This window comes from Perognathus longimembris, chromosome 4, assembly GCF_023159225.1.
Source record: "Perognathus longimembris pacificus isolate PPM17 chromosome 4, ASM2315922v1, whole genome shotgun sequence".
Classification (NCBI taxonomy): Eukaryota; Metazoa; Chordata; class Mammalia; order Rodentia; family Heteromyidae; genus Perognathus; species Perognathus longimembris.
Window position 1 is genome coordinate 15856554 of NC_063164.1, and position 12538 is coordinate 15869091.

At 50.5% G+C, this 12538-nt stretch overlaps 2 protein-coding genes across 3 annotated transcripts in view; both read right to left on the bottom strand.

Annotated features, from left to right (window-relative positions):
- Window positions 1-88: 88 nt before the first annotated feature.
- On the bottom strand, window positions 89-2794 carry Gpbar1 (G protein-coupled bile acid receptor 1). The gene is made up of 2 exons (XM_048344768.1): window positions 2580-2794; window positions 89-1392 (listed from the first exon to the last, which is right to left on the bottom strand). Exon 2 carries the CDS (start codon window positions 1345-1347, stop codon window positions 364-366), a length of 984 nt encoding a protein of 327 aa, XP_048200725.1. The 5' UTR covers window positions 1348-1392; window positions 2580-2794; the 3' UTR covers window positions 89-363.
- Window positions 2795-10425: 7631 nt separating this feature from the next.
- Arpc2 (actin related protein 2/3 complex subunit 2) overlaps window positions 10426-12538 on the bottom strand; it is a 36659-nt gene continuing 34546 nt past the window's right edge. For both annotated transcript variants that reach the window (XM_048344772.1, XM_048344773.1), the window contains exon 11: window positions 10426-10870. In XM_048344772.1, coding sequence (XP_048200729.1) covers window positions 10846-10870 — 25 coding nt within the window. In that variant the 3' untranslated portion in view covers window positions 10426-10845. The remainder of the gene's footprint in view (window positions 10871-12538) is intronic.

Genomic DNA, 12538 nt, shown 5'->3' on the forward strand with positions numbered 1-12538 from the left:
GTGTGGATTTTGTGGTGGCTATAGGAACAAGGAGGAGCTAGCGAAGGCCATGTCATGTCAGGGTGAGTTCCTCCCCCAGCACGCGGCTCATGTCATGATGCATCCGCCACCTCCCCAAGTTAAGCGGCAGGGACTTGCTTCTGTGGAGTTGGCATCTCCCCTGGCACACGATCTGTCTGTAGCTTCTTTCCAGGGGCTGCTTCCCATGCCCCTGTTTCTGAGATGGCTACCAAGAACTCTTAAGTGGCCAGAGGAGTTTTATTCCATCTGAGTGGGCTCAAATAGGGGCAGGGCCTTTGATCCAGAGCAGCACAGAAAATAGCTTCGTGGCTGAGACGGACAGACGGACGCTTGTAGGCCTTTCTAGTTCAAGTCCAAGTCCACCCTGCTTTGGGTACTGGGGTGGTAGGCAGGGCTGGGGCCCGGGCTGTCCCTGGAGGCCCTTCCTCGCAGCCATCTCTGGACAGCCAGCCTCCAGGGGGCTGTGTAGCGCTGGTCACCCAGACCCATGGCTATCGGCACAGCCGCTGCACTGGCACTGCCCAGTGAGATGAGGGACAGCAGAGTCCCAGGCCCCAGGGGTGGGCGGTGCTCATAGGCCAATACTGACAAGAGCAGAGTGGCCACGTAGGGTCCCCAGCACAGCACAAACAGCAGCGTGGCTCCAGCCTGTGCCCTCGCCTGCCTCCAGGTGAGGGCCCGGGCAAGGGTGGAGGGCGCGTCACGGCGCACTGCCCGCTCCAGCCGGCGGATGCCCTGCAGTTGGCGGTGGGCAGCCACCAGCACCCGGGCGGAGAGGAGGGTCGCGGCCCCCACCGCGGGCAGCAGGAGGCCGTAGACTTCGAGGTAGAGATAGGGGGCCGGGAAGACAGATTGCGAGCTGCAGTTGGCACCAGGGCTCCAGTGGTTCCACCCCAGGGCAGGCAGGCTGGTGAAGAGCAGGGGGCCTATCCAGGTGAGGAGCAGGGCCAGCTTCTTGCCCCCGTGGGGTCGCAGTGGCTGCAGCACCGCCATGTAGCGCTCTCCGTGCACCAGCAGCAGATTGGCAAGCAGGGAGAGGAAGGAGAAGTTGGGACCCAAAAAGAGAAGGAGGCAGGACCAGTAACCCCGACGACTCTGGATCCACAGCCCGGGCAGCGTGGGCAACGCCAGGCCCGTGAGCAGCCCGGCCAGTAACAGGCTCAGGAAGAAGCAGCCGGCGGGTGGGCTGCGCAGGTGGTGGTTTCGGACGATGCCCAGGGCCAGGAGCAGGTTGGCGGCCACAATGAGGCTTGCCAGGGCCAGGGAGAGTCCCAGGGCACCTGCAGGAATGGGGCCCTGTACCTCCCCGGTGCTGTTAGATGTCATCTTGGGCCTTGGGGTGGGGAAGGCCTGGAGCTGCAGCTGGCATGCCTGTATTGAGGAGGGGGAAAGTTACGATGGGGTCCTACTACTCCTGTCAGGACGGTAGCCTGCGCCGTCATCTAGAGGCTGCAAACCCGTGGACTGTGGGCCACAGCTATTTTATATTCGTTCCCTTGGAAATCAGGTTTGGCAACACTCACATTCTGTGTGGTGGCTGCCACTTGGGCCATTCCTCCCATCCCGGCAGGCAGCTTTACCTGTTCGTGTCTGCCTGCTTCCTGGGCAGCTGTGTTTATGCCTTTGTTTAGACTGAAAGGCGAACACACCCCAAAGCATCCCGTCCCTCTGTCCCACTCATGGAGGTCTCATGATGAACAGGCGCTATCTGGATGGAGTGTGTTGGGGGGGGGATGCCTGTGAGCTAGATCTGGAGCACAAGCCAGGTGTCCTGTGCCTGCACCCCACCCCCACCACACACGCAGCCTGTTCCAGCTCAGTGAACAGCCTCCGGGTAGGACTTCCAGCCCATAAACTTGACATGGTCCACGCTGGCAACAGGCGCTTCCTTCCTGGGAACTCAAGGGAATAAGGGAAAAGGGGGCAGGGAGGTGCGTGGGGCTGGGCCCGGAGGACCGGGAGGAGGAGCTGGTGGGCAGGGCCTGGCCTCTGGCTCTGATCTCTCCCTGTCCCTTCATTGGGATCCTTGGTCGCAGTCCCCCAGCAACATGCTGGGGAGGGGGTGGAAGTGGAGGGGGTCCTGCCCCTGTCAGTAGGGGAGCAGTTGCTAGAGCCAGAGTCAGTAAGGAAGTATTCCTTCTTCCCCTCACTGGCTCCCTCTTCCCTAGGGTCACAGTCAACCCCAGGAAGACAGGAAGGGAAGGAAGATGTTCCCCTTTCCTTCCCCACTGTCTCCAGGCCCTGAAGGGAGGGAGACTGCCTTTCCCCCCTTCCCCAGCCCATTTCCTCTTTCTCAGCCTCCCCGAAAGTCTTCTACCCAGGACATCTCTTCCTCCTCCGGCAGCCCCCAGTTTCTCTTCCTCTTTCCTCCCCACCATTCTCTTTATTAAACCCCATGAGACGTGATCTGTTGTTACTCCATACCAGGCCTGATCTTGGGATCCCTAGTCCTACCCTAGGGATGGGTCCCCTCAGAGTAGCAGGTGCCACCCACCCACATACCCTGGTTGCTCTAACCACGGCAAGGATGGGGAGGAAGTAGAGGACTAGTTACTCACATGGCTGTTGGGGACAGGTGGCACTTGCTAGCCTCTGTGTGTGTGTGTGTCAAGGAGTCACAGCAGTCAGGCTCACAGGGCTTCCAACTGTTTCTGGCGTCCCGGCCACCGAGTGCATGCTGCCTCCCCTCGGGGGACAGCAGGGCTGCTCAGGCTCAGCCGCTGCCTGAGTTGCCTGGGAGGGATGGAGGACTGAGGTTGGCAGGCGGGTCTCAGCCTTGGCCCCGCCCCCAGGGGGTGGGGTCAGGCACATCCTGAATTGCAGCTCCTGAGAGACACAGCTGTATTTCACTGTCTCCTTGGTCCTCCTGTGCTAGTGACCTCCTTCCCAGCTGCCAGCCAAACAGGGCCACCTAGGCGGTGGCCCTCTTCCCTCTGGAAGTCTTCTCGCCTGCCACTGCCTAGCTAATCTGGGAAATGCATCCCAGTTAATGAAAGATGATTGACTACCCCTCCTCACCCCAGCCTCAGCTATTCTATCTACACTCTGTGATGATTACACACACCTTAAAGCAACCCAGTCAGCCAACTGCACAGCCAGTTCCAAACTTCTGGTGGCCCATCCAAGGGGTAGGGGTGTGTGTGTGTGTGTTGGTACTCCTTGGAGGTCTGGAGCCTGGGGAAATTCACTGCCCTCCATCACATTAGAGGGTCAGCTTTGCCTTTCTGAATCTGGGGGTCATCTGCACTTTCCTCAGCTGTTTTCTGAGTTAAGTTCTGGACTGTGTATAAGTTACAAATAGCTTTGAGGATGTGGCTTCCCTCCCCTGCACACCCCTACCAGTACTGGGATTTGGACTCATTGTCTCATGCCTGCTAGGCAGGGGCTCTACTGTAGAAACACAATCCACTAGCTTTTATTTTTTTTTACTATTTTATGTATTTATTTTTGGTGCCAGTAGTAGAACTTGAACTCCTTGCTTATATTCTTACCATGCCTTTTTGTGTGTGTGTGTGTGTGTGCTAGTCCTGGGGCTTGAACTGAGGGTCTGGGTGCTATTCCTTAGCTTTTGTGCTCAAGGCTAGAGCACTACAACTTGGACCACAGCTCCATTTCTAGCTTTTTGGGTCTTAACCAGAGATGAAACGTCTCATGGACTTTCCTGCCTAGGCTGGCTTTGAACTATAATCCTCAGATCTCAGCCTACTGAGTAGCTAAGATTACACACTAGAGCTACCAGTGCCAGACTGACCTTTTCTCTTAAAATTGGTGCTCTACTACTTGAGCCATACTTCCCACTTCCAGATTTTGCTGGTTAATTGGAGATATCTGAGATTTATCTTCCCTAGACTGGCTTCAAACAGCAATTCTCAGATGTGAGCCTCCTGAGTAGCTAGGATTATAGATGTGAGCCACTGGTGCTACATGGTTTTTTGATGTTGTTTTTTGTCAGTCATGGGACTTGAACTCTGCCTGGGCACTGTCTCTGAGCTCTTCAGCTCAAGGCTAGCACGTTCTACCACTTGAGCCACAGCACCACTTCCAGATTTCTGGTGGTTGATTGGAGATAAGAGTCTCATAGACTTCCCAGGCCAGGCTGGCTTTGAACTGTGATCCTCAGATCTCCGCCTCCTGAGTAGCTAGGATTACAGGTGTGAGCCACCAGGGTCCAGCTTTTTTTTTTTTTTTTTTTTTGATAGGGTTTTGCTTTGTGCTCAGGCTGGCCTGGATTGTGATCCTTTTTGTGCTTCCTCAGTAGGATGACAGACATGTGAATCTCATCAACTTGTGTGTGCTCATTCTGAACCATCATCTCCCCATACCTCCCACTTCCCTAGTAATTAGGATAGTAATTAGGATCACAGGCTGGTGCCACTATACTTGCTGGCCAGATGTGACCGTTGGCAAGCTACTGCTGAGCTTGTCTTCCCACCTGTTAACTGGGAGCAAAAGAAACTACCTTTTGGGGTGGTGGTAAATGTCAGGGAATTATGGTTACCGCAGTGCTGGACAGCAGTGAGGCAAAGTCATCTCAACAAGTGACTCCTCCCTCTATGGTGGGTAAGAGGCGGGCACTGGTGCTAGAATGAGAACTTGCTGCAATCCCATTCTTTAAGCTGTGTGAACTTGGGCAAACTTTTCTTTTACTTGTTTCCTCATTTGTAAAATGGAGTTCCAAACTGTAGTCACGTGTATGCACGTGTGCATGCGTGTGCACGTATGCACGGGCACTGAGGCCTAAACTCAAAGCCTCTCACTCTTGCTTGACTTTTTTGTTCAAGGCTGGTGCTCTATCACACCTCCACTTTTGGCTCTTTGCTGGTTAACTGGAGCTAAGAGTCTCTCGGATTTGTTTGCCTGGGCTGGCTTTGAACTGGGATCCTTAGATCTCAGCCTACAGAGTAGCTAGGATTAGAGGCAAGTCACTGGTACCTAGCATGACAGCTAATATTATCATTAGTATCATTAGGGATTCTGCCTCTTTATACGTCGTCCCCTCCAAGAAGCAAGAACTCTGTTGAGAGTCATCCTATGAAAAGGGAACTGTCACTTCTCCACAGGAAAACTGAGGAAGGGGAAAGGAGGGCAAGCTCCGGGCAGGGGAGTCCAAGTGCAGCTTTGGGTGGAGGAGAAGCTAGCCATATCCCTTAAGTCTAGAAATGGGAGGAAATAGATGGAAGTTGAAGCACGAAAGCTGGAGCTGGAAGCCAGGTGCCTGTAATCCTCAGGAGATTGAGATACAAAGATCGCAGTTCCAGGGAGGAAAGTGTGTGAATCTTATCTCCAATTAGGATATAAAGCAGCAGCTTGAGTGGCAGAACACACAATGGCAGAGCACAAAAGCTCAGGCCCAGAGTTCAAGCCTTGGGATTTGGGGGGTAGGGGGGAAGATGGGAGTTGAAATGTGAGAAACACCATCCTCAAAGGCATTAAGAGGCCAGGCACTGGTGGCTCACACCTGTAGTACTAGTTACTCAGGAGACTTGAGGTCTGAGGATCACAGTTCAAAGCCAGCCTGGGTAGGAAAGTCCATGAGACTCTTATCCCACCAATTAACCACCAGAAGACTGGAAGTGGAGCTGTGGCTCAAAGTGGTAGAGTGCTAGTCGTCAGCAAAAAAAACAACAACTCGGGGACAGCTCCTAGGCACTGAGTTCAAGTCCCATGACTACCCCCCCCCCCCGCCCCTGAAAACAAAGCAAGACTTCTGTGGGCTCTTAGGATTTGCCAAAAGGGCTGGAGGGCTCAGGACTCTGGCAGTCACCTCTATACCATCATTGGGGACCTGGGGAAGCAGGGTTTCTTTCAGCTGGGACAGGAAGCCTCTAACCCAGCCTCCAGCAAGCTAGCACACAGCCTCCAGGCTCACACGGTCTGGTGGGGCAGAGGTCAGAGGCTCTGGAAGAGTTCAGCCTGGGGTCTGGGCAGAAACCGTGTGGGGCCCCTCAGATACTAGACTGCCAGGAGTAAACAGATGGCTGTTTCCAGCCCTGGCCTCTTCCCTGAGGCATACAGGATGTCTGTTTCTTCTTCACTTCTGTCTAAACACTGTGTGGCATGACGTGTGAAGGCGAGTGGGAGCCTGGGTTCTGTCCCCCTTTTCAGCCCCTTCTTCCTTACCAGAAAGTCTGGTTCTTCTCCGAGTCTGGAACTGACTCATCATCCCTGGCTTCTTCCTTCAGCCCACAGGACTTCGGTCCAAGCTTTCAGTTGACCCATCGGTCAGCCATGTTTTGGCCTGCTGCTGTCTTCCTGGGGAACATTTGTTAGGTGCCCAGTCCAAACTCTGGTCCAGAATCCTCCTGGGCCTCCTCAATCCACTGCCATTCACTTATGCATTTCTCTGTGCCAGGGAAGGCAGGTGAGGTATCCACTCACTTATTCAGGACCAGGGAGGCACCAGTGGGATGAAGCTTTCTAGACTCTGGGTGGTTTTCCACTGTTGCTGCTCAACAGGTTTAGACAGGATTTCGCTAGGTAGCCCAAGCTGGCCTAGAACTCACACCTCCAGAATACTCGATTACAAGTGCTTGACAGTCTACTCTTAGGAACTAGAGTAGATGAACACTTCAGATCCTGTGACAGAGATTGACCAGAATCCTGACAGAAGAAATCCTGTTCTCTTGTGAGGTCTACATGGCCGGATTGCGCTTTGGCAGCTCAGTGGCAGAGCACTTGTGTAGTGTGTGTGGCAACATCCCTGCCCTCTGACCCCAACAGATGGCTGTCTGGGTCAGTCATTACCTTAGAGGTACAGAAATGGCAATATTTTCACTTACCCTCAGAAGTGTGCAGGATTTGGGAAGATGGGGAGATTATTTGAACTCCACCAGAGCCAACAGGACCTCTGATTAGGCCTGAGTTAGTAGGTCAGGATGGGCACTCGACTGTTGGCAACCAAATTTAAGCTCCCACTCTGATGTCACAGCAGCAAGAGGTGTTTCTTTTCCTGGTTTCAACACCCTTTCCCCTTCCTGTTTTTTTTTTTTTCTGTTGGTTGTAGGGCTTGAACTCTACGCCTCGGCACTGTTCCTGAGCTCTTCAACTCAAGGCTAGTGCTCTACCACCTTGAGCCACAGCACCTCTTCTGGTTTTCTGGTGGTTTTATGGACTTTCTTGCATGGCCTGGCTTTGAACCGAGATCCTCAGATCTCAGCTTCCTGAATAGCTAGTATTACAGGTGTGAGCCACTGGTGCCCGGCTCCCCTTCCTGTTGTAATCTCATTTCCAGCTAAACTGTTAGCTTGTCCTGACCCCACACATCATCCAGAGCTGGGGATTCCTTCCCTTTCCAGCAACATCTTTCCCTGGCAGTTAAGGCCACCAGGCAGAAAAAAGCACTACTATCCTAAAGGAGGCCTAGGAAACCCAAGACAAAGGAGGCTTGCCTTAAATTACACATCTTTTCTGGTCCTATCACTTCTGATCCCCTTGAGTATATAATATAGAAAAGGAACTAAGAGTCATTCATTCACTCATTCATGCTGCTTCTGGGGCTGGATTGCAGGACATTACATTCTCACTTGGCTTTTGTTGCTCAAGGCTGGCATCCTACCACTTGACCTACACCACCACTTCCAGATTTTTTGCTGGCTAACTGGAGATAATGCATGAGGTGTTGGGTCCTATCCCTAGTGCCACAAATGAGTGAGTGAATAAATCAAACTCATGTCTGTCTATGTATGCTGTGACAGCATCTTATTTATTCTCTTCCTTTAAAAACTTGTGAGACAGGGGCTGGGGATATAGCCTAGTGGCAAGAGTGCCTGCCTCGGATACAAGAGGCCCTAGGTTCGATTCCCCAGCACCACACATACAGAAAATGGCCAGAAGCGGCGCTGTGGCTCAAGTGGTAGAGTGCTAGCCTTGAGCGGGAAGAAGCCAGGGACAGTGCTCAGGCCCTGAGTCCAAGGCCCAGGACTGGCCAAAAAAACAAAAACTTGTGGGACAGGTAGTATGTCCAACTACAAAAAAAAGCCCAATGAAACTTTTGTCTCAGAAAAAGCAACTTGGTGTCATGGAACTTTCAAATAGCAGAACTATATTCAAACCAGTCCCTCTCAAACCACTTGTTTTTGCCAGTCCTGGGGCTTGAACTCATGGCCTGTGCTCTCTATGCTCAGGCTACTGCTCTACCACTTAAGCCATAACACCACTTCTGGTTTAAAAAAAAAATATTTTATTGGAGATAAAGAGTTTCAAAAACTTTCCTGCCCAGGCTGGTTTTGAACTGTGATCCTCAAATCTCAGCCTCCTGAGTAGCTGTGATTACAAGCATGAGCCAGTGGCACTGGGTTTCTCAAACTTTTTTATCTGCACAGCTCAAACTCAAAGACATTTCTGTCTCCCAGGTACAGGTGACTTTAGGGCAGGGAAGCTGGACAGTAATGGATACTAAGTCATTTTTCCAGCCCATGTTTCTCTGCACAACCACTTCCTGCCCTCCCTCTTGTTCCCCCCTTTAAGCCTTCAATGGAGTTATAGCAGACATTTCTGCCCACAGAGGAGTATCCTAAGAGCCCCATGAAATTCAATGTGTCCTGGAAAAAGGTGAGAAGGATAAATCTGGATAAATCAAGCCTCATGTATATCTGGTGCCGATAATGCTTCTTAGGGTTTACTACTGGAAAACAGTTAATGGGGATGGAAATGTGACTTAGTGGTAGAGTGCTTGCCAAGCATGCATGATGCCCTGGGTTCAATTCCTTAGCACCACATAAACAGAAAAGTGCTCTTGAGTGCTGTGGCTCAAGAGGTAGAGTGCTAACCTTGAGCAAAAAGAAGCCAGGGACAGTGCTCAGGCCCTGAGTTCAAGCCCCAGGACTGACAAAAAAACAAAAAATACGGTAATTTTTAGGCCTTTTGTTTTCCTCTAAATTTCCTAATTTTGGGGCTGGGAAGGTGGCTTAGTGGTAGAGTGATTGCCTAACATGCATGAAGCGCTGGGTTTGATTCTTCAGTACCACATAAACAAAGTCAGAAGTAGCACTGTAGCTCAAGTGGTAGAGCACTGCCTTGAGCAAAAGCAGCTCAGGGACAGTGCCCAGGCAGAGTTCAAGCCCCAGGACTGGGGAAAAAAAAAAAAAGTACACACACACACACACACACACACACACACACTATGTATCTTAATTTTGAAACCACTTGGCTTTGCCAAGTCAGAACTCTGACTCCTACTACTGGTAAGATAGCAGAAGGGGTTCCCATCTACTAAGGGGTGAAGTGTTACAGCAGCACAAGCTGTGGTCCCCAACTCTCTTAAGTAACTCATGGGGTCTCAACGCCTTCTATTTAGCCCCATTTTCACTTGCTGATATAGGTGGCCAGGGGAACTGATGAGCTTCACACAAGCCCATTTCACTGAAATAAAATGAAGTCTGGCTGGGTGCTGGTGGTTTATGCCTATTACCCTAGCTACTCAGGAGGATGAGAGCTGAAGATGGCGGTTCGAAACCAGCCCAGTCCATGGAACTCTGATCTCCAATTCATCACCAAAAACCTGAAAATGGAGCTGTGGCTTAAGTGGTAGAGTACTCATTTCCTGACCGTGGTAACTGTAACCCCTCTGTAATCACCTTTATTATAATAAAAAAAATTAGCTGGTGTCTGAAACAAAACGGGAAAGCAAGAAGGCACATAACATCAGGACAAGCTTCAGACCAGGTGAATCCTAAAACTCTCCAGATAGTATTTTACTATTTACTTTGGGGATCAGCATCCTGGCTAGGGGACAGGGTGCTCAGCTAGACTCTCTACTGTTAGGGTGGCATCTCCCAAAGTGAGCTTTGTGCAGTAAGCTTTGGGGATATTGTACGAGTGAGATGAACTGTGGATGAACTGTGGCCTGCTGGTCTGCATTAGCTCCACCCCTAAAACCCTCTGATGTCCTACAATACCACACACACCATGGAAGACAGTTTTGGAAATGCCATATATTATTCATAATAAAGGAAGCCATAAACACTAATTTGTATGTCACCATTAGGAAGTTTTTCCTGGCCAATGAGGACAGGCTTTAAGTCTCAGCAACCAAGCTTTATGGGAAGCATGTTCAGGTTTATAGCTTAGATACTGGTCATGGTGACCCATATCTGCAACCCCAGCACGTGAGGGGCTGAGGCAGGAAGGCTGAGTATTCAAGGCCAGCCTGAGCTACAGTGAAACCCTGCTAAAAGAGAAAAGAAAGGGAAAAGGGCAAGGAGGGAGAGGGGAAAGGGAAAGGGAAGAAGAAAACAAACAGGCATATAGCTCCCTAGCTGGATGTTCTTTCCTCTAAGTGGGAGCCGCTGCTGACCACATGGGCTCTTGAACCTATGACCTGTCCAGCTCAGGCCTGGAGGTTCAAGGCCACTGCAGGTCTACCCTTACTTTTTAGATTCAGTCTAGAAGCCCAACAAATTCTCATTTAAGATAGAAAGATTTTCTTTATTAATGACCCCAACCGTATTTCTTTAGATACAGGAGTTTTGAACTCAAATATTTAGAAGAAAACAAGATTGCATTATCTTGCAATTCATTACCAGTAACATATTGCAAAGCAAAACAGCTCAGAAAAGAGGGTGGGAGGGAAGGGGAACAAGGGAGGATAAAAGAAAAGGAATTAAATTGATCAAGTGGAATTCTTTTTTTGTTTAACTCTTGGAACTATGAAGTCCTTGCAAGCACAGCTCGTTTCTGCAGATTATTTTCCAAACGTGTACAAAATGGAACCCAAATGGAGACTCCCTTAAGAACCTGGAGAGGTGCAACATGAAGGGCTACGATTATCCAGTGGCAAGCGGTCCAGCCTTCATTCGCCAGCGCTTCCTCCTCTGTTCCCAAGAGTTAGCGGGATGAAAACGTCTTCCCCCTTTAAAAACAGAATAAGAGTGAAGATTGGTTTTCCCTTTAAAAATAGAGTAAAAGTGAAGATTGGTTTCAGTGGCGCTTTCCTTCTACCCCACACACCTATACTGGTAGTGGGATATCAAATGGACAACAAGCAAAGAGAAAGAGATCCCCTAGGCAGAGCTACTGTAACCACAGGGCACAGAGAAGATCCAGCCTTTATAGACTGGTTTTTACTATGCTACCCTGTTTTGTACTTCCAAGTGTTAGCTAACATCTGTGCTAGGTCATAAGGACATCAAATGTACCTTTAAATTATTGGCATTACATTGTCCATAATTTCTAGATGGCCCTGATGAACCTAAAATTCAGCTACTTAATTAGTGTAGTCACAACTCAGGCCCCTCCTATCCAGCCAATCCTGTTTAGATAGCAGTTCCTTAGCCCTCCCCTTTCCTTAAGGAAGGGCACTCAAAGCAATCTTTACAACTTCCAGGGTGGACAGGCACTGGTGGCTCATCCCTGTAATCCTAGCTGTTTCAGGAGACTGAGATCTGGGGATCACAATTTGGAGCCAGCCTAAGCAAGAAAGTCCGTGAGATTCTTAACTCCAAAGGAGACTCTTATATACCCAAAAAGTTGGAAGTGGAATTGTGGCTCAAGCAGTAGAGTGCCAGCCTTAAGTGAAAAAGCTCAGGGACGGGCTGGGAATATGGCCTACTGGCAAGACTGCTTGCCTCCAAAAAGCTCAGGAACAACATCCAGGCCCTGAGCATCATAGCTGCAAGACTAGCAAAAAACAACCAACCTCCATAGTGAAAGACTTCCTGGTGTCATGTGGTAACTCACTCTGGCTTACAGAACACTTGCCTAGGTCTGGGATCCTGAGCTGTGGGAAATTGCTACACCCATTATTTCCCCCAAAGGGACTGCTTCCCAAGGAAGGACCCTGTAAATGATGTTGAGTAGACAGCAAAGATAAGGGCCATTTTTCTCTCCCAAGCAAGCCTTTGATTGCCTTTCCCCTGAGGTGGAAAGGCGAGTCCTGAGGGGTGCTCACTCTCAACGTCAGACTCAGGGCCTGGCTTCTCACAGCAGGCCCACCACCGTATTACACCTGTCCACACAGTATAATTCCTCCTGCTCAGAAGCCCTCCCCTCCTCCTGTGGGAGGCCTGGCTGCTGCTCACGGTAACCCCTACTCATCATTAGTAACATGGCCTTATTTCCAGAGTAGATGTGGCCACTTTCCTCCCTCTTTTCTTTTCTGAGGCCTACCCTTGCCAAAGAGAGATCACAGAATTGAAGACAAAGTTGTTCTAAGTCCCGGCATGGGATGGTTTGTTCATTTCAAGGATTCATCTTTACCCAAGCCCCCCACCTCCTCCTCAATCAGGACAGCAAACTATTCCTGCTGCCCACTCCCATCCCTTAACTGACCACCAAGGCCACATGCTGGTGGGTGGCACAACGCCTGAATAAACAAGCAGTTGTCAGGGCCAAGTTAAGGCAGGTACCCAGTCCAGCCTTCCTGTCTGTCTCATTTTAAGGCTGCCTTCTGGCTCCCCCACCTCCATGTGTTTTTTTTTGTAGCACTGATATTTGAACTCAGGGCCTGCTCAGGCTTTCTATGTTGGCCTGAGCTACACTACACCTTAAGCCTATTTTGTGGCTAGATATTTTTAAGGTA

Bases quoted from the DNA above. Each gene is read 5' to 3' on its own strand.
- Gpbar1 (XM_048344768.1), bottom strand. From the start codon at position 1,347: ATGACATCTAACAGCACCGGGGAGGTACAGGGCCCCATTCCTGCAGGT.